Source organism: Bubalus bubalis, chromosome 19, assembly GCF_019923935.1.
Source record: "Bubalus bubalis isolate 160015118507 breed Murrah chromosome 19, NDDB_SH_1, whole genome shotgun sequence".
Taxonomy (NCBI): Eukaryota; Metazoa; Chordata; class Mammalia; order Artiodactyla; family Bovidae; genus Bubalus; species Bubalus bubalis.
Genome location: NC_059175.1, coordinates 14,631,591 through 14,653,075, shown reverse-complemented (window position 1 = coordinate 14,653,075; position 21,485 = coordinate 14,631,591). Strand labels below are relative to the sequence as shown.

At 39.7% G+C, this 21,485-nt stretch overlaps 1 protein-coding gene and 1 long non-coding RNA gene across 2 annotated transcripts in view; one reads left to right on the top strand and one right to left on the bottom strand.

Annotated features, from left to right (window-relative positions):
- LOC102398570 (regulator of G protein signaling 7 binding protein) overlaps positions 1-21,485 on the top strand; it is a 105,216-nt gene that overhangs the window by 69,643 nt on the left and 14,088 nt on the right. The window contains exons 3-4 of the mRNA XM_044932394.2: positions 144-274; positions 19,537-19,684. Of these exons, the coding sequence (XP_044788329.2) occupies positions 144-274; positions 19,537-19,684 (279 nt within the window). The remainder of the gene's footprint in view (positions 1-143; positions 275-19,536; positions 19,685-21,485) is intronic.
- The window catches only part of LOC123330523, an 80,781-nt gene that overhangs the window by 57,842 nt on the left and 1,454 nt on the right, over positions 1-21,485 (bottom strand). The window lies entirely within an intron of this gene.

Genomic DNA, 21,485 nt, shown 5'->3' with positions numbered 1-21,485 from the left:
GGTTTGAAAGCAAAAAGTCCTATATTTTAGATTCAAGGCTTTAGAAATCTTTAGTGAGCATTTTCCCCTCTCAGAACTGAGACAAATGGCTGATGAGTGAAATCTTGAGAATGTTCACAGCTTTCTCCTTCATTCTGTTGCAGCCCAGAAGATGGTGAGATCCATCCAGAAATCTGTCGGCTCTACATTCAGCTGCAATGCTGCTTAGAAATGTACACAACAGAAATGCTAAAATCTATATGCCTGCTGGGGTCTCTTCAATTTCATCGAAAAGGTATCTCCATTTAATATATTGCCATAAACAGTGAAAATTTTAAACCAAAACTTATATTTTGCAAAGGCCAATAAGTACCATATGTTTGAAAAGTGAAAAGTGAAAGTGAAGTTGCTCAGTCGTGTCCTACTCTCTGCGACCCCATGGAATGTAGCCTACCACTCTCCTCTGTCCATGGGATTTTCCAGGCAAGAATACTGGAGTGGGTTGCCATTTCCTTCTCCAGGGGATCTTCCTGACCCAGTGATCAAACCTGGGTCTCCTGCATTGTAGGCAGACGCTGCCTACACACAGTTCGAATATGTTCAGGAAATATTTGAAATAAATAAAAGAAGCCTGTATCAGTACTATCAAAATGCATAACAACCCTGATTATCTTGAACAGAAATTGTGGTAGAAACAGTTCTCAGATTTATTATTTTACCACTCGTGAACATGATTTTTGCTAGAATCAGTGTGGGCAGCAAAACTATATAATGATCTAACTAGGGTAGTAAATGCTATCCAAAATTGCTGCTATGCCCCTAAATGTATTTGATTGCAAGATAACAAATCACAAATTGTGCCCCAAAGATTTAAAAATAGGGGGAACTCAATAAACAATAGGGAGGCATATTAGTGACTGAAAATCTCATCCTCTGGTTTAAACTTATGAAGAGACTATATTGGCCTAAAGGACTGAAACCTGCAGAGATGGAAGTAGCTTCAGCATGGTTTGATCAGACTTCTGAATTCCATTCTGAGCGATGCTCTGCCTTCTCCTGGTTGTTGGTGTTAACCCTCAAGCTGCTTTCTCCCACATTTAGAAACTGATTCCAACAGTTTCAGTCATCACATATACATAGAGAGAATTTCTCCCACAACAGATTAGTTCCCTTCCCTTCCCATCCCATCCCTCTGGGTTGTTCCAGTGTACTGGCTTTGAGTGTCCTGCTTCATACATCGAACTTGGACTGGTCATCTATTTCATATATGGTAATATACAAGTTTCAATGCTAGTCTCTAAAATCATCCCACCCTTGCCTTCTCCCATAGAGTCCAAAAGTCTGTTCTTTATATCTGTGTCTCTTTTGCTGTCTTGCACATAGGGTCGTTACCATCTTTCTAAATTCCATATATATGTGTTAATATACTGTATTGGTGTTTTTATTTCTAACTTACTTCACTCTGTACAATAGGCTCCAGTTTCATCCACCTCATTAGAACTGATTCAAATGTGTTCTTTTTAATAGCTGAGTAATATTCCATTGTGTATATGTACCACAATTTTCTTATCCATTTGTCTGCCTCTGGACATCTAGGTTGCTTCCATGTCCTAACTATTGTAAACAGTGCTGTGATGAACACTGGGGTCCACATGTCTCTATCAACTCTGGTTTCCTCGGTGTGTATGCCCAGCAGTGGGATTGCTGGGTTGTATGGCCATTCTATTTCCAGTTTTTTAAGGAATCTCCACACTGTTCTCGGAGAAGGAAATGGCAACCTACTCCAGTATTCTTGCCTGGAGAATCCCATAGACAGAGGTGTCTGGTGGGCTACAGTCCATGGGGTCACAAAGAGTCAGACACAACTGAGCAATTAACACACTCACACACACTGTTCTCCATAGTGGCTGTACTAGATTGCATTCCCACCAACAGTGTAAGAGGGTTCCCTTTTCTCCACACCCTCTCCAGCATGTATTGTTTATAGACTTTTTGATAGCAGCCATTCTGACCATTGTGAAATGGTACCTCATTGTGGTTTTGATTTGCATTTCTCTGATAATGAGTGATGTTGAGCATCTTTTCATGTGCTTGTTAGCCATCTGTATGTCTTTGGAGAAATGTCAGTTTAGTTCTTTGGCCCATTTTTTGATTGGGTCGTTTGTTTTTCTGGTATTGAGCTGCATGAGCTGCTTGTATATTTTTTAGATTAATTCTTTGTCAGTTGCTTTGTTTGCTATTATTTTCTCCCATTCTGAAGGCTGTCTTTTCACCTTGCTTATAGTTTCCTTTGTTGTACAAAAGCTTTTAAGTTTAATTAGGTCCCATCTGCTTATTTTTGCTTTTATTTCCATTACTGAGAGGTCGGTCATAGAGGATCTCACTGTGATTTATGTCGGAGAGTGCTCTGCCTATGTTTTCCTCTAGGAGTTTTATAGTTTCTGGTCTTATTTAGATCTTTAATCCATTTTGAGTTTATTTTTCTGTATGGTATTAGACAGCGTCCTAGTTTCATTCTTTACAGGTGGTTGACCACTTTCCCCAGCACTGCTTGTTAAAGAGATTGTCTTTTCTCCATTGTATATTTTATTCTTTTCTTTGAATGGGATTGTTTCATTAATTTCTCTGTTTTCTCATTGTTAATGTATAGGAATGCAAGGGATTTCTGTGTGTTAATTTTATATCCTAACACTTTACTATATTCATTGATTAGCTCTAGTAATTTTCTGGTGGTGTCTTTAGGGTTTTCTATGTAGCGAATCATGTCATCTGCAAACAGTGAGAGTCTTACTTCTTCTTTTCCAATCTGGATTCCTTTTCTTTCTTTTTCTTCTGTGATTGCTGTGGCTAAAACTTCCAAAAGTATGTTGAATAGTAGTGGTGAGAGTGGACACCCTTGTCTTGTTCCTGATATGTAGGGGATATGCTTTCAATTTTTTCCCATTGAGGATAATGTTTGCTATGGGTTTATCACATATGGCTTTTATCATGTTGAGGTATGTTCCTTCTATGCCTGCTTTCTGGAGAGTTTTTATCATAAATGGGTGTTGAATTTTGTCAAAGGCTTTTTATGCATCTATTGAGATAATCATATGGTTTTTATCTTCCAATTTGTTATTGTGGTGTATTACATTGATTGATTTGCAGATATTAAAAAGTTTTCTTGCATCCCTGGGACAAAGCCCATTTGACCATGATGTATGATCTTTTTAATATGTTGTTGGATTCTGTTTGCTAGAATTTTTTAAAGGATTTTTACATACATGTTCATCAGTGATATTGGCCTATAGTTTTCTTTATTTGTGGCATCTTTGTCTGGTTTTGGTATTAGGGTGATGGTGGCCTCATAGAATGAATTTGGGAGTTTACCTTCCTATACAATTTTCTGGAAGAGTTTGAGTAGGATAGGTTTTAGCTCTTCTCTAAATTTTTGGTAGAATTCACCTATGAAGCCATCTGGTCCTGGGCTTTTGTTTGTTGGAAGATTTTTTATTAAAATTTCAATTTCCATTCTTGTGATGGGTCTATAAAGATTTTTTATTTCTTCCTGGTTCAGATTTGGAAGGTTATATTTTTCTAAGAATTCATCCATTTCTTCCAAGTTGTCCATTTTATTGGCATATATTTGCTGATAGTAGTCTCTTATGATCCTTTGTATTTCTATTTGTCTGTTGTGATTTCTCCATTTTCATTCCTAATTTTGTTGATTTGATTCTTCTCCCTTTTTTTCTTGATGAGTCTGGCTAATGGTTTGTCTATTTTATTTATCTTCTCAAAGAACCAGATTTTAGTTTTGTTTATTTTTGTTTTGGTCTTTTTGTTTATTTTTCACTTATTTCTGCTCTGATTTTTATTGTTTCTTTCATTCTACTAAGTTTTGGGTTCTTCATTTTTTCTTTTTCTAGATTCTTTATGTGTAAAGTTAGGTTATTTGATTTTTCTCTTGTTTCTTGAGGTAAGCTTACGAACCCTCCTCTTAGCACTGCTTTTACTGAATCCCATAGGTTTTGGGTTGTCATATTTTCATTGCTTCTATGCATATTTTGATTTCCTTTTTTATTTCTTCCATGATAATAAAAAACACATAGATTCTTAACTGATCATTTCATCTGACCTGCACTGCCTCCTGTCTTCACTGTCAGTCTCTGATTGGTGCTCTTCTCTGCTTCTTCCTTTAAAAATATAAGCCCCTGCTCCCTGCTCTAACATCTTACCATCTAAGTAAAACTCTTAAAAGAGCATCTTTGATTTCTCCTCTTTGTAGGATTAAGTCTCCATTTGGATTTCTATTTTATTCTCCTAAAGTACTACTTAGAATGTAAATCCTTAGAAAATGTGCTACAAAATTATCCAGGATAAACATGGAGATGCATGGATCCTGCCCAGGACCCAGTGAATCAGAATCTGGGGGCACTCCAGGTGATTCTGAAACACAGTGAAGATGGATAACCATTTAGCTACCCTTTAAAACAAAAGGAAATAACCCCATTGTATGTATAAAAATGGAAACTTCCAAACTCTTACCCGGCTATTCTTACTCATCTAAGTACATACATGCTGTATGCTTTCTTCTTTTTCAACACTAGAAAGAAATTTGTCCACCAAGATTTAAGATGCCAGAAAATACACTCTTTATCCAAATAGTGATAGCTCTAGTGTGGCCTTGGGCTAGGAAGGGTCTAGGCGATCTCACAAAGTCCCTTCCTGAAATAAAATACATTTGACCCTTCTGGATTCAAACAATGGCAGACCAAGCACTATGCTTACAATCTGTGGCTGTTTGGATCCATGGAGGTGGAACCACGGATACAGATGACTGACTATGGGACTTGAGCATCCATGGATTTTGGTGTCCAGGGTATGTCCTGAAACCAACCACCCCACCTCCCCACCCATACAGATACTGAGGGATGAGTGTAGTCCTCAGAATCTTAGGGGAATGGTGATTGCCATTCTAGTCTATAACATTCAATCTCTTTATGCTTAGAATCTCTTTCTGGTATGTTTGTTTTAATGCTATAGTAAAAATTTGTATTTTGGTAACTATTAGGTTAGCTAATTTCTTCTTCCTGCTAATTTCTTATTACAGGTTGGCCACTTGTCTTATTTATTCTATTTCATCAAGGCGGGAAAAAAGAGAATTGCAATTGAGTCATTATTTTGGCTCTATATGAGAGAGTCTGGTCAATTTTTTGTTGTGATTAGATTCTGAAGCCAAATTATTTTGCAGTTATCTGTACTTTAAGTTTATTTTTATTTCTAATTACCTCTCTGACTGCTGCCAGAAGTCCAGAAAGGATTGTATATCACATTTAGTTTTACTATTGTATTGAGTGGTCATGTGTTTACTCTTTGGAGGAAAAGGGCACACAAGGTTACTGCAGGGGCGAGGAGTACAGTTTGTTTCTGGGAAAAACCAAGCCTCAAATCATTTTAAAGCTTCTGCAGGGAGCTTGAATTTAATAATGAAGATTGTCCTTCTCTCTCAATTAAGCAAATTATAAGTATCCTTCATTAACAATATATTCAGTGGCTCTTCATGCTTTCTGCATACCCCATGTTTCTAAATTTTTGCTGTCTCATAAGTCTGATTGGTACAATCTACTTGGGAATCTTTTATACTTACAAGATCAGGCTGTTGCCAAAAATGAAGACAAATAGTACTAAGATGATTGTCCTATTTCATGGCCAACAAAATTAAAGTAAATTACAGAAATATGAGGTAAAAACACACATTTAATAAAGGCTATTAGATTATGCTATATACGTGTGGTTCTGAAAAACTGTTATGAGAATATGACAGATAGGAATAATTTTAGGCCTAATATTCTAACAGTTTTAAGTTGTAGATTGCACTATCATTTGACAAAGTCTAATTTCTATGTTTATGGCAAAAAATAATTGCTCTCACTTCTTCACAGTTAATTAGGTAGGAAATCTTTTCCCACAACTGAATCCATGTATCACATTGACCATTAATGCCTGTTTCCTGACACCAGATAAAATGAGACCTCAGGATTCATTCACTCCAGTGGCAGAAAGCGAAGCCAGGTTTCTAAGAGAGTTCAACAATTCTGCTGTTTTGCCCACAGCTTTCCTCTCTCCCATTCTACTCCCAGTTAGTCAGTTTTTACAACATTCCCATTCTGGAAGAAGCAGAGATGAGAGAACACTCCAGTGCAAGCTCCCTTTACATGTGAACTTGCTCTTTCCGTTTTTTATGCTCATTTCTCCTCACTCTGTCAAGCACTTTCTCTGACTCTGCTCCAACCCTCTGCCATCGCTTACAGTCAAATTTTCCCCAGGTCGTTTGAGGTATACCACCCTCCCTTCCTCCTCTTAAGATCTAAGATAAAATGGATTCTTCCCCTGTATTGTGCCACTAGGATATACACAGATAGAAAAAATTCAGAGGAAATGTAATCACAAAAAGGAAGAGAGAAATGCTGAAAGTTAAAAATTCTTAATTCAAAATCTAGTGGGAGTTGAGAGATCAAGCTGCTCTAATAAGAAATTAATGAACAGCCATCCATCCAGCAAAAACAGGATAAGCTCAAGACAAAGACTAGCATATGAGCAATAAAGACTCTTGGGTATTCCATCTCCTATTAAGGAATGTAAAGAAAATGACCCACACCAATAAAAGAAACAGGCAACATAAAGACAGAAATAGAATAGAGCTGCAAGCCTTACTTTCCAATGTAATGAGGCAATTGATACTGAAATAGAACATTAGGTTAGAAGAAATAAAGCAGGATAAATCTTAAAATAGATTATGATTCAAATTATGGGTGGACACATGCATTTGTCCTTTGAACAAATATTTATTGAGCACCTATCATATGCAAGGTACTGGGAGACTGAAATTATCAGGACTACAGAGGTAGATCTGTGTTCTTGTTGAGTATATAGTCTCATGCAGAGAAATAGAAGGGGAAGAAAGTTCTAAAAATCCCAAACACTAATAATTACAATGTCAATAATTAAAATAGAATAGGTAATGTAATAGAAAGTAACCATGACTGGGTGACCATTTTAGAAGGGGTGATCAAAACTCTGAGGAGACAGAACTTAATCTGAGATTTAATGACAAGAAGGACACAACTTCATAAACATTTGTATCTAATGCAAAGGACCCAAGACCAGAACAAGTTTGTACTATTTGAAGAACATAAATATAAACAACCTCTGGAATCTAAGGGCAGTCTAACACCATCTATTATTCTGTCTCCTTGTCTTAAATACCAAACAGGGAGCAGGACACCATATTCATCACCTTTACTCAAAGTAGATGTCAGCTGAGGACTAGGAAAATAACAATGATCACAGCTTCCATTTGTTGTGTACATTCTACTTGCCAGGTGCTTTATCCATGCCATCTTATTTCATACTCAAATATTGTTTTTCCCATTTTACAGATGGAGAAGCTGAGGCACAAAGAGGTAACTCGTCCAGGGTCACCTAACACATTCATCCCCTCCACAAAGCTTGTGATTGTTCTACCACACCAAATCATTACCCACTAAGCTACCTTGGAGAAAGGCAAGAGAACATATCAAACGGAGAAACAAAAAATACTAGACTAGCACTATCAGCTGGAGAAGGCAATGGCACCCCACTCCAGTACTCTTGCCTGGAAAATCCCATGGACGGAGGAGCCTGGTAGGCTGCAGTCCATGGGGTAGCTAAGAGTCAGACACGACTGAGCGACTTCACTTTCACTTTTCACTTTCATGCATTGGAGAAGGCAATGGCAACCCACTCCAGTGTTCTTGCCTGGAGAATCCCAGGGACGGGGGAGCCTGGTGGGCTGCCGTCTATGAGGTCACACAGAGTCGGACACAACTGAAGTGACTTAGCATAGCATAGCATAGCATAGCACTATGAGCTGAATTTGTTCTCAGATCTGACTTAATGATTGGTGTGCATATTTCAAGACACCATGTTTAATGAACTGCTAAAATTCATTGTGCATTTTATTACCAAAAGAAGTTCACAGAGTTACTTCTAAGATGGGAGGGCATGTGAACTCCGTCAATCACTTAATGATTTACAAAATATTTTGATTTGGGTAAAGAAGTTTAATTCTGCCTAGGAAATGCTTATATTTAGAAAAATCAAATGAAGCTTTCATGTGATACAAAGGGAGCATGATTTTAGCTATGATACTCATTCTGGGAAAGTTGAAGTTAATTAACTACACAGTTGATACCTCCTGTACATTATTCTGCTCTACCTTAGGGGCTGGAAATGGAGCAATGAAAGCCTCACAGGGACCTCCCTCAAACGTGTTTCTGTTGTCTCCAGTGTCCTGTTATTCTGCTTCCTCCATGCAGCTAGGAGAACCACCAAGATGACTATGACTCTGGGGGCACTACTACTCTAGTGTCATAAGGAGTACAGAGGACATAGGGAAGTGGGAGGGGCTGGGAAGCGGGAGCTAGCTCTGTCTCTTCTCTAAATTGGAAAATGTTCATTTCCCAGTGTATGGGCAAGAAAAGAGCTCTGTTTATGGTATAAGTATTATTTTTCCACTGTATGTTTTATGGCACTATGAATATCTCACCACAATGTAGAAGAGCCTTTGAAACTATTTCTTAATACAGGTAAACAACTAACTGAATTAATATAACTTATTTTTATTTAAATTATATGCTTTTTGGAAATGCAAGGATAAAAGCGAATTACTTAACAGCCTACACTTCCCCACTCCTTTTCACAGTGCATGGAGTTACAAAGCTTCTACCATTTATGAAAATGCATGAGAACAAGCGTAACCATGTGGATAAGCTTCCACACATCTCCTGTAAGCTGTGTTCATTTAGTTGCTCACAGTCAGTACAAAAACCATCCCAGGAGCCTTCCCTAGATACAGTATCATAGCAGATAATGTGTCTGGAGCACAGAGGACATGAGGAATTTGCCCCTGCCATCAGGAAATGATAGTGCGGTGATATAATATTTGCTCAGAGAAAATTAGTTTGTTTTGTTTTGATTCCTAGGGAAATTCACACAAATGAATAAAGTTGACTACGGTGGACATCAGAAGCCAAACTCAGGGCCTCCAAGGGGACGCTATGGCAGTGCTTTCTACCGTCACTCTAGGCTGAAGACGGAGTGGCAGCAAGGAGGGGAGGGGAGGGAAGAGAGGAAATAGTAAGAGAAGAAAGAGAATGGGAGAAGTGAGATCAGGAGTAGGAAAGAGGTCTCCAGAGTGGAGGGTGATAAAGGGGCCACCACTCTACATAAAAGACCCCAGCCCAGTCTTCTGGGGCTAGTGCAGTCCTAGAACTTGGGAGGTGGAAGGAGCTCTGTGGGACTTTTGAGGCTGCCCCACAGTCAGACGTGTTTTTATTCCTCCTCAACAACTGACCATTTCTCACGAATATAAGAATAACCAACTGGTATGTGCTTCATGGGTGGTTTCCTTTAACTTTTTCTCAAACATGCCTGTTATAGTATCCATAAACAGGCTAAAAATACATGGAAATCCCAAAGGAGCTGAAGGCCAAAAGCTTTGCACAGCCCTGAGGAAAGTGGCCAACTTTTTGATGTCTTGGTTCTCGACAGGGTGAAGCCAGCTTACAGTGATTTTAAGGTGCTCTAAAGGCTCTCCTTCTCCCCTCCCTCCATCTACTCCCTGAGAAAATACTTGTTCACTGAGGCCTGAAATTGATTTTTCAGGGGACAGAGTTTTTCATTTCATAATTAAAAAAAAATGATTTTAAATGCATAGTCACTCTTGGGCAAAGTAAAACTTTGACTTGAAGTTACCATCTGGAAGCAGCCTGACCCTTTTCCCGTGAGCAGCACAGACACCATCTGAGGTGCTCCTTCCAAGGATCCCTGGTCAAAGAGGGGAAGCTGGGGATGCAGAACTCAGATCTGCCACTGTCCAGGTGTGTGGGGCACTCCCCTGCTGACTTTCTGATGGGACTCAAAAGAACATCTAGCCTCTCCAACCTCATCTCTAACCAGCCACCCCACCCCACATGCCCCCCAAACCCTGCTGGCCACACTCAAGGAATCTTGAACTACTTTGAGGAACCTGAATTCGGAAGTTCTTTCCAGTTGCTCCCTCTGCCTGTAACATATTGTCCACCCTACCCTATCCCACAACCACCCTTTCACATAGTCTACCCCTACGCTTTCTTTGAGTTTGAACTTAGATGGGACTTCCCTGCAGAGAGCTTTCCCTGGCTCTCCATGGCTGGACCTCTGCCCACCCAGTGTGTTCCCCAGGCACATGTTAAATTGAGGGGTAGACATCTGATCTGTTGTCTGTTGTCCTCTCTAGAATTGATCATCTTGAGTGTGTTCACCATTACTTTCATTTAATAATTATTGAATAAGCAAAAGGAATGTGCTTTCATTCTGTTGTTGAAAGAGAGGGAGTGTACCTGGAGAAAAAGAAGCTTGTCCAGAGATGTTGGACTGAATTAGTACCAGCAAAAGATACAATGAACAGAATAAATCCATATTAGTTCTTGAATTTGTCAGGGTAGGGTACCAACTATATGAAACAACACCAAATCTCAACGGATTAGAACAAGAGAGTTCACTATTTACCCATGTCAGAGTCCAACCCCAGAGCTGGGGTGGGCTGGGCCCTTTTGTTCTTTCCATTCCCCACATCCATCCAATGGTCAGGGGAGAAAAGAAAGCATAAGGGTTTCTACGGGAGGATTCTTAGAAGCTCATCTGGAAGAAGCATACATCATTCTTACTCAGAATTCATTTGCCAAAACTCTGTCACACAGGGAAAAAAAAAAAAAAAAGGAGGAAGAGGAAAAAAAAATAGAGGTCGGCAAACACAAAACAGTCTCCTATGGCCCTGAAAAACAAGGAAGGATGATTTCAAGAAACCAGAAATTGAGGAATTTCTCAAAGCTCAAAAGCAATGGAGATTGGATTAGTGGATATAAATGAGGAAAGGAAGCCAGAGCCGATAAGAAACTCAAGGAGAAACAAAAGAAATTCATGCAGGAGAAAAATACTACAAAAATAAAATCGATTCCAGAGATACTTCAACCTAAGAGTCAACAAATGCAGATCACAGGAAGGATTTCTGGAAATGCTGTCAGGGAAATAAATGTTTGAAATTGCATTCAGGAAGAGCTGGACTACCCCACACTGAGTAACTGAGATAGGCATTGCTTGCCTCAGTTACTCAGGACACCTGCTGTGAGTGTCAGGTCTGGGCGGCAAAGCAGAACAGAGGGTGAAATAACTGGGATCCTCCATGAGGGCAGCTGTGGAACAGGAAGGGGAGCACAAAACCGCAGCGTTTTTTCTCAGGCTAAATTGTTCCACCTATCTCTTTGGAGTAGAACTTGTAAACAAGAAACTCCAAGCAAACAGGGGACCCAAGAAATAAGATGTGTACCCAGGTCAGCTTGTCAATGGAGATGAGAAGCACCCAGAAGACAAGCTGTAGACACGCCTTGTCCAGCCAAACACCTGCTCCTTTTCCAGTCACCAGAAGAAGGACGCTCATCAAAATGACAGGCAAACAGAAAAACCCACACCTTGAAAGGGATGTACCAAATGGCAATATGCAAACAGCTAATGCTCGGTGAAAAGATTTTAAGTAGAAACAGATGAAGAATTTAAAATATAAATGTAATAAATAGTCTCAGAGAGATTTGTTTTAGGTCTGTCACACCTCAGAAACAGTCATGACAGCAGTAAGGAATCTATCAGTTTTGCTGGAAATGAAAGTGTTATCTATCAAATAAAATTTCAGTAGATGGTTTAATTAGTGTTGGGAGACAGTTTTTCAATCTCTTGCATGTCTGCATATCTTGCAAAGTGAGATACTGACTGCCTTTGTTTTACACTATCTTTTCAAGGATGTTTATTTAGTAAATGTCTTGAAAAAGAGAGACTGTGTCTCCCTCCAGAGCAAGGCATGCTTACAATTCAGTATAATGAAAATATTTCCCTCTGAAGCAAAGGGCAGACATGCCTTCTTACCAAAGGCTTGTCTCTTCTATCAAGTCTTCTCATAGAAGACTTTGGATCCTTAATTTTAGGGCTCTTATCTCCTGTGTGTGTGGAGGTATGAGACACCCTTCTGGTGTCTCAAGAAATTAACACAAATGCTGCTACTCTATTCCTGTTTTGTGTACAAAGTTGTCTTTGTCTCTAACCTAGGAGTCTTGTGTCTCTTTCCAGTACCCATGAGATTGTGGCAGGTTAACACACATAGAGGAAATTCAGACCCTTCACAGTTCTTAACAATCATTATAATGGAAATACTTAAAAATTAAAATAGGGCTTAAAATAGGGACTCGTGGTTAAGACTTTGGGCTTCCAATGCAGGGAGTATTGGTTTGGTCCCTGGTCAGGAAACGAAATCCCACATGCTTTGCAGTGCAGCCAAAACAAACAGAAACCCATAAAACAGTGACCTGAAAGGTCAAGTCAAGTTGCTCTCCCAGAATTCAGTCCCCACAGTGAATTTAGAATATAGGGGACAAGTACGATCCAGAGACTCTAACATGAAATAGGAATTCTGATAGAACTGAGAAAAAATAAATAGATAATCAACAAATAGAAAAGCTTTCCCCAAACCTAATGGAAGAAATATTTAAATTGAGAAGGCTATAACATCTCAATAAATCACTCCACATATTACTCAATAATTACAAAGGGGAAAGGATTCCCCCACCTATAAATGCTGAAAGAAATAACCTTAACCACGCTATCAGTACTTAACTAACCTCATTAATAATGGAACGAACACTTGTGTGCTTTCTAATGCAATGCACTAAAAAGGACACAGTATTGCTTCTATAATATTCTCGTTAAAAGTGTTTACTCTGAATCTAGACTTATGGAAATAATCAGACAATTCTATATTTAAAGACATTCTTTAAAACAACTGGCCTGGACCCTCTGTTCAAAAATATCAACATCATGAAGGATGAAAAAAGACCAGGAGTCTGTTCTAGATTAAAAGAGAATAAAGAAACATGACAGATAAATGTGGTGCATAATCCTTAATTGAATCCTTCAATGTAAAAAGAAAGCTATAAATGACATTACTGGAAAAACTGGATATTGTGGAATATTTGGAAAACTGGAAAATTTAGATATATATTTTAAATAATAAAGTGAAAGTGTTAGTTGCTCATTGTATCTGACTCTTTGCGACCCCATGGGCTGTAGCCTGCCAGGCTCCTCTGTCCATGGAATTTTCCAGGCAAGAATGGTAGAATGGGTTGCCATTTCCTTCTCCAGGGGATCTTCCCGACCCAGAGATCCAACTGGGATCTCCTGCATTGCAAGCAGATTCTTTACCATCTGAGCCACCAGGGAAGCCCATCTATTAAGTAATAGTATTGCATCAAATTGAATCGAATCATGGATTTACTTAAAGTTAAATAAAGTTTTTCATGTGATAATGGTTTTAAGATTCTATAGGAAAATGTTCTTTAGGAGATATATGTTGAAGTATTTGGGATGAAATATCATTAATGTCTGTAACTTTTACATGGCCCGTCAAAAATTATAAACACTGTACATATACATAAATTATATACATAATCTTATATGTGAAATCTATATATGTGCGCATATATATATATATATACACACACACAGACAGAGAGGGAGAGAGACAAAAGAAAAATATGGCTAAACCAACAACACTGTAAAGCAATTTTCCTCCAATTAAAAAATAAGTTAAAAAAAGAAAAATAGGTCTAAATATTAACAATTGGTGAAACTAGAATATTTGGATGTTCATTGAATTATTCTGGAAGTTTGCTATAGGTTTGAAAATTTTCATTATAAAATAACTGGAGAAAATAGACTGCAAATGCAAGTCAAATGCCAAAAAAGGAGTAATGTATGAAGTACTCATATCTAGACATATTTAGAAACCATTTCATAACTCAATTGTTTAAAGATAAAAATCTTTCAGAAGGCCATAAACAGTGTACATACATAGCATCCTTGGATATATATAGAAGAAAGAGAACAATATCAGCCAAGTTCTGAAAGAAACTTAGAACATAGATTTTTATATCCAGCCAATTAGAATTTAAGTGCAAGTACAGAGAGAGAAGCAAAAAGTATTTTCAGTAATATGAAGACTAAGAAATTTTGTATTCAAAGATCTCCTCTGAAATAGTCAAACATATATTCCAGAAAAATTAAAATGAATCCAGGAAAGAGGAAGATACAAAATCCAAGAAGCAGTGGTATACAAAGAAATTGTCAGCCATCAATATGCAGCATTAGAGATTAGAAACAGTTACAATAGAAAACTATACTATTAAAAATGTAATTAGTGAATGATTTTCAAGGACAAATAAATTACCAGACTCAAGGAAAGCAAAATCTTTTAATAAACCATGAAACCTAGACAGTACTGAAAAAGTAATCAATGAGTCATCTTTTGCTAAAGTTCCAAGTTTCAGATACTAGTAATTTATAGTTTCACTTGCGGTGGAAATTATCATTATCTATCATGGAGATAGAACTCTTTCAAATCAGCAAGACAGCCAAGCGATATGAACAGAAAATGTAAAGAAGGAATGAATACAGGTAGCCAATTAATTTACAAAAAAATATTAAATTTAATCTCAGTTCAGTTGCTCAGTTGTGTCCAACTCTTTGCAACCCCATGGACTGCAGCACGTCAGGCCTCCCTGTCCATCACCAACTCCCAGAGTTTACTCAAAATCATGTCCATTGAGTCGGTGATGCCATCCAACCATCTCATCCTCTGTCATTCCCTTCTCCTCCTGCCTTCAATCTTTCCCAACATCAGGGTCTTTTCAAATGAGTCAGTTCTTTGCATCAGGTGGCCAAAGTATTGGCATTTCAGCATCAATACCAGCCCTTCCATTGAATATTCAGGACTGATTTCCTTTAGGATGGACTGGTTGGATCTCCTTGCTGTCCAAGGAACCCTCAAGAGTCTTCTCCAACACCACAATTCAAAAGCATCAATTCTTCGGCACTCAGCTTTCTTTATAGTCCAACTGTCACATTCATACATGACCACTGGAAAAACCATAGCTCTGACTAGGCGGACCTTTGTTGGCAAAGTCACATTACTTTTTAATATACTGTCTAGGTTGGTCATAACTTTTCTCCCAAGGAGTAAGCATCTTTTAATTTCATGGCTGCAGTCACCATCTGCAGTGATTTTGCAGCCCAAGAAAAGAAAGTCAGCCACTGTTTTCCCTGTTTCCCCATCTATTTGCCATGAAGTGATGGGACCAGATGCCATGATCTTCGTTTTCTGAATGTTGAGCTTTAAGCCAACTTTTTTACTCTCTTCTTTCACTTTCATCAAGAGGCTTTTTAGTTCCTCTTCACTTTCTGCCATAAGGGTGGTGTCATATGCATATCTGAGGTTACTGATATTTCTCCTGGAAATCCTGATTCCAGCTTGTGCTTCATCCAGCCCAGCGTTTCTCATGATGTACTCTGCATTTAAGTTAAATAAGCAGGGTGACAACATAAAGCCTTGACATACTCCTTTCCGTATTTGGAACCAGTCTGTTGTTCCATGTCTATTTCTAACTGCTGCTTCTTGACCTGCATACAGATTTCTCAAGAGACAAGTCAGGTGGTCTGGTAGTCCCATCTCTTTAAGAATTTTCCACAGTTTGTTGTGGTCCACATAGGCAAAGGCTTTGGCATAGTCAGTAAAGCAGAAGTAGATATTTTTCTGGAACTCTCTTGCTTTTTCAATGATCCAAATTTAATCTCAGTAGTAATAAAAGAGAGGGGAAAAGAACTTCAATGAAAAATTCTATTTTCCCCCATCAAATAAGCAAAAATTAAATATTGATAATTAAAAGTTCTGGCAAAAGTGTATGGAAATGGATTCTCTCATTCAGAGTTGGTGGAAGCAAAATGTAAATGAGCATAGGCTGCAACTTCCTTGGTAGTCCATGGTAAAGACTCTGCCTTCCAATTTAGGGAATGCAGGTTCAAACCTTGGTTGGGGAACTAAGATCCCACATGTTGTGGGACAGCAAAGCCCATCCTCCACAACAAGAAAACCTGCGCACCACAGCAAAGACCCAACACCCCCACCAAAAAAAAATTAGCATAGCCTTTTCAGAAGCCAGTTTGGCAATATGTATTAAAGTACAAAATGTGAATACGTGTACTTTGTCCCAGTTTTCTATATTAAAGGATCTGTCCTGTACAAACACTGGCATTTGGTAAAGAAAGGGAAGAATTACGATGTCAATTCCTTGTTGGGGAATACTATGCATCCATTAAAAAGCATGAAATAAATCAGAATGCACTAACATGAAAGTGTCTCTAACCATGATGACATGGTGAAGAAAGTTGTATAACATATATAATTGCCTTTTTTAATGCCATACATCTATTGAAATTGTCCAATGTGTAAGACTTCATCCTTGGTACTGGACTTACAGAACTGAAGAAAACAGATAAATTCCTGGCCTTACGGACTTTACATATCCAGTCTGGAGATGAGTGATTAGAGTAGGATTGGGGCAAGCAAATAATAAACTAGTTAGCAAATACATAACAGACTTTCTAACAGTGGTAAGTTCTCTGAAGGCAATACATAGGGACTGCAGTGGGAAGGATGCCCAATGTCCAGTCAGTGCTCTCAGTAAATGAGGGCAGTTTTGATCTGAATACATGTTCTGAAATTGAAAACCACTCCAGTCTCCTGTCTTTTATGATGTGCCAGCTAGAGAAGATATAGCATGATCAAACTTCTGCAGAGATTTTGTGAGCTGACAGAAAGCACCAAACTGCAGGTCCAGCATCCAGGTTTTCCATTCTTGTTCATCTGCATTAGCAGAATTAGACCTAAGCTCTGAAAACTGAGGGAAAGGAGGGTGTACTTGGCATTGCAAGCTCATAGGCCTGTTTCAGGAATACATGAGTAGTTATGTTACTTTGAAAAAGTTATAGAATGTATTTGCCTTATGTAAGTAGAATTAGCACAGGCAGTAAGAGTAAACAAAGTCACTGTGGACTGGAGTCCATATAAGCCTTCGTGTGTAAGAGGTGAATGTATGAAGGAGGCAGAGGAAGGACTTTAAGTCCTACCATCACGCTACCTTGAGTTCTCCCCTGTTCCCACGAAGGAAAGCTTTGGGCTCTCTAGTCCTGACCACAGGACAAGGCCTACAGTGGTCCCACGCCAAGCAGAGCCCATAAAACAGAGAATCTGTGTGAATCTTCTGGGTCTCCAATTTGCTGCCCAAACCATACTCCATTCTCCACAGATTTCAGCACCAAAGGAGCAGAACAGGAGCCATGCTTGCTTTCAGATGGGCCTCTCCTTTAGAGCTTTGGGCTGTTTTGGGGGGGACACACCCTGTTTTGTCTCTCACTCAAGTATTAGCCACCATTGCTCAGATTCACATCCCAAGGCTGAATGCTCAGAAGTAGGTGCCGCATGGACTGCACTTGTGCACTCTGCCAGGAGATGAGTGCAAATGCTAAGAAGTCAGTGCCTTCCAACTGGGAAATGGTAGTATGCTAAATTATGTACTTAATTAATCTCTACCAACAGAAATACCATAAAACTGGAAAAAGCAATTAAATCACCCAGGATCAGTGTGCATAAAGTATACACAAAAGGAACAAAAATTTCACCAGTAAACTTGTGTTTGTGCTTTGGCTGAATATTCACAGGTCCATTTCTACTATAGGCTGATGAATGGTACACAATTACCAGTTAATTGCTTGTCTCTTTCTCTTTGTGTTGCTACCTCATGGGTTAGAAATGATGGGGATAAAATTTTTGCTGCTGCTGCTAAGTCGCTTCAGTCATGTCCGACTCTGTGCGACCCCATAGACGGCAGCCCACCAGGCTCCCCCATCCCTGGGATTCTCCAGGCAAGAACACTGGAGTGGGTTGCCATTTCCTTCTCCAATGCAGGAAAGTGAAAAGTAAAAGTATAGTAGACCCCTTCAAACAGGAACCCAAGGGAAAAGATCCCCATTAGATTTTACCGTAACAGCCTGCCTTTTCTTAAGTGTTTTTTTATTTTGGGTTTTTTTTAACATGCAAAAACAATTACATGATGATTAAGCAAACTGAGCTAAGAGGTAACCAGGTGGAGCTGCTATCTCATGAACATTCAGTGATACAGTCTGTAACGATTTCTTGACAACCAGTCTAGAGCTATAGTTACATAATGCAAATAAAACTCATTGAAAGAGTGAAACAATATAGCTACCCACTTTTTGCCAGATTACATCATATTATACAACAGCTTTGTAATTATTTGTAATTTTTTAATTTGTCTATCTCCAGCACTTTAAGCTCCATGAAGCAAAGACTATGTCTTGCTCTCACTTCTGTATCTCTAGCATCAAGCCCAGTATCTGATACTTAGCCGACACTCGGGAAACATTTGTGAGTGAATGAATGAATAACTGAACAACTGTAAAGGCCAGGTTTCAAATCCTGTTCTTGAGCCTCACAGGCCCTTCTCATGATAGCAAGATACCTCCTTGCAGATACACAGATGTTCAAGGCAGAATAAAAGGCATTAACAGAGGACACCTGGGCCACAGGCTATACCTCCCATGTAATTTCATAGGAATTGATGGCTTAACCAATTTGGAGATTTGTTTCCAGAAAGCATTTGGTTTATTCCCTTCAGATCAGTCACGGTGAGTACAAGTCTTAGAGCTCTGGCAACGCACTGCTATGGCCAGCTACTCAGTGCAAGGCGCTTCAGCCGATGACACTGAGGGTCTCAGCAGAGTACGGCTGGATCCCGAGACTGGGCGCTCTCCTCACAGAGGATACACTGGAGGAGGCTGGAGAGCCAATGAAACGGAAGGCAGGTCCGTAATCTCGACTGCACCCTCAGGCCCACAGAGCTGGTGTCAGAATCAGAGAGAGCACCAGGGGCTCCCGTTCCTCCTGCTGGGTGTCACCTGCTTCTGGCCCTGCATCTGAGGACCAAAGAGCAGCATGACTTTGCAGGCTAACTCCCCTTCTCCTGAGCTAATCTGATTTCACTCACCAACACTCCATCAAAAGCAGGGCCCTTACTTCAGGTTGAATTGACCTCAAGATACCTGTCCCAGAATGTTGTGAAAATGCGCTACTCACACACACACAAATCACTTTAGTATTCAGAAAGTTTTGGGGGGGCTTCCCTGGTGATCCAGCTGTTAAAAATCCTCCTGCCAATGCAAGGGACACAGGTTTAATCCCTGCCCCAAGAAGATTCCACATGCCACGGAGCAGCTAAGCCTGTGCACCACAGCTTCTGAAGCTGGCAAACCTAGAGCCCATCCTCAACAAACTGAAGCCACCACAATGAGAAGCCTGCCCTCTGCAACGAAGAGTAGCCCCTGCCGGCCACAACTAGAGAAAACCCATGTGTAGCAACAAAGACCCAGCACAGCCAAAATAAATAAATAATAATAATAATAAAATAAATATTAATAAAAGCTTTTAGGGTTAATGGAGCATTCGGCTCAAAGCATAGCCAAAGTCTGCAATGATACCTTGGGTATAGAATTTGCATTTATGATTTCTTATGCCCTTCTTTTTACCAACACCCACTCCCTTAGGAAAGGAGCCTGGAGGGGGAAGCAAGAGCCTGGATTGCAAAATTGAGGAGTGTGCTGAAACACCTGCTCTCGAGGACTCCTCGCCATCCCCTGTAGATATTCAGCAACATTCCTGGCAGGTTTCCACAGACATTGAGAACACTGAGAGGTAAGTGGGAAGTTACCCTAAATAGACTGCCAGTCCTCCTCCAATTAATACTTAGGGGCTACAGAGGGTTGACATTATTTTTCTTTTAGAATCAGAAAACAGAGCTCTCGGTAAACCAAGATGAGAGACAGTAAGGAGTCCAAATCCATCTACAGAATGGCAGCAGAACTGCCAGGAGACGTGGGCTCCCAGCCTCTGCTTATCCCACTCCATCAGCCTTGCATCTCCATGGAGATGCAGACCGAGTGCTTCCTTGGGAAGCAAGAAAGTCGAATCTATATACCCATCACTGCTCACTCACCAGGCTGGGTCCCAACATTTCCATTTGTTTCAGGGAGAATAACTCAAAATCGTGCAAAGATATCTTCAGATTTCAGGTGTATGGGATGGCCTATTTAGTGGCCAGTCGGGAGCTGAGGCATCTATCTAGTTCACAGTTTTCTGAAGAGCTGGCTTCTCTACCTCTCCTGGGATTTAGCTGATGGCCCCTTAGTGGTCAAAGCGTGTTAATGCATTTGTCTTTACAAGCAGTAGCTCAAGGCCAGACGGTTTCTTTCTTGGGAAGAAGAGATTCTACAGTGATTCTATTTCACTTGGGAAAAGGAAGCAATAATAATATAATCATAATCACATCTTGATGCTAAAAATTCCATTCTTCGAGGCAGAGGCATCAGCCCCTTCTTTACTGGCCTTCACATTGCTTTCTTGTTCTTTGCTACTGATGTCCCCAGAGCCAACGTGGAGCAGCTGAATGAACGCTGGGCAATTCCACCGAGAGCTCTGTGTGTGTGGGGTTGAGTCATTGACAAGATAATGAACATTTTATTTTTTTATTTTTAGAAATGTAACACACAGTGGCATTTATAGCCATTGTGGTTTTACTTTCAGATTGTAATATAATTCTAAAGCTAATTACCAAATTTCTGTGTTTATAGAAAATTGAAGCATGTGGCAATTATGTGCTATTAATAAAACTTGGACTTTGTATAAGCTTGGAAATCCAACAATTCAAACAATAAAGCTGGTTGGCATGATTTGATAGAACTATAGACAAATGATGAGGGAGTGATTTCTCTTAATTTATAAAGTAGAAAATGCTTTGCTCTATTCCCAGGAAGAAAAACCTGCCAGAGTGCCCTGGTCAGGGTATAGTCCATCAGCAAAGCCATTTTCCTTTTCAGAAACCTTGAACAGAAACACTAATCAAGTCTTATAAGCTTGTCAGAGAGCAAGCTATGGCGGATAATAATAATAGGAGAGTCCACCCCTCAGCATTGGCAGTATTTCATTTCAGCCTCAAAATCCAGATTCTGGTCAAAGGAGATGGGAGCGAGTGGGAGAAGTAGGCACAGTAGACCTGTTACGGGAGAGGGCTTCCTTGCTTCTCCCTATCACTTTACCCTAAGAGATCTGTGGGTTTCAAACTGGGCTGCACTTTAAAATTACTGGGAGGGCTTTGTAAAAATATTCCAAGTCAATTTAATGTGTTGACCCTTGGAAATGCTTAACACCTGTGTTACTCTGAATCTCTGAGTAATGAGGGACGACAGGGAGTGAACCCACAGCTAGGACCGCACTGGGACCTGATGAGAACAGCATTGCCCAGCCTCACCTTTCCCCAGGGTACCCCTGGTGTCCTAGTTGGGTGTCCTTCACCTGCCCTTGGAAATTGAAGTACTATCCTCGTTACCAGAGGCTCGTCTCTCATCTCAGCCAAGTCCAACTAAAGGCAGAGATGGAGGGCTCCTACTAGCAGAATGCCCTGTGGAAATGTTTGTCAGAGTAGTTCTAATTCCTTCAG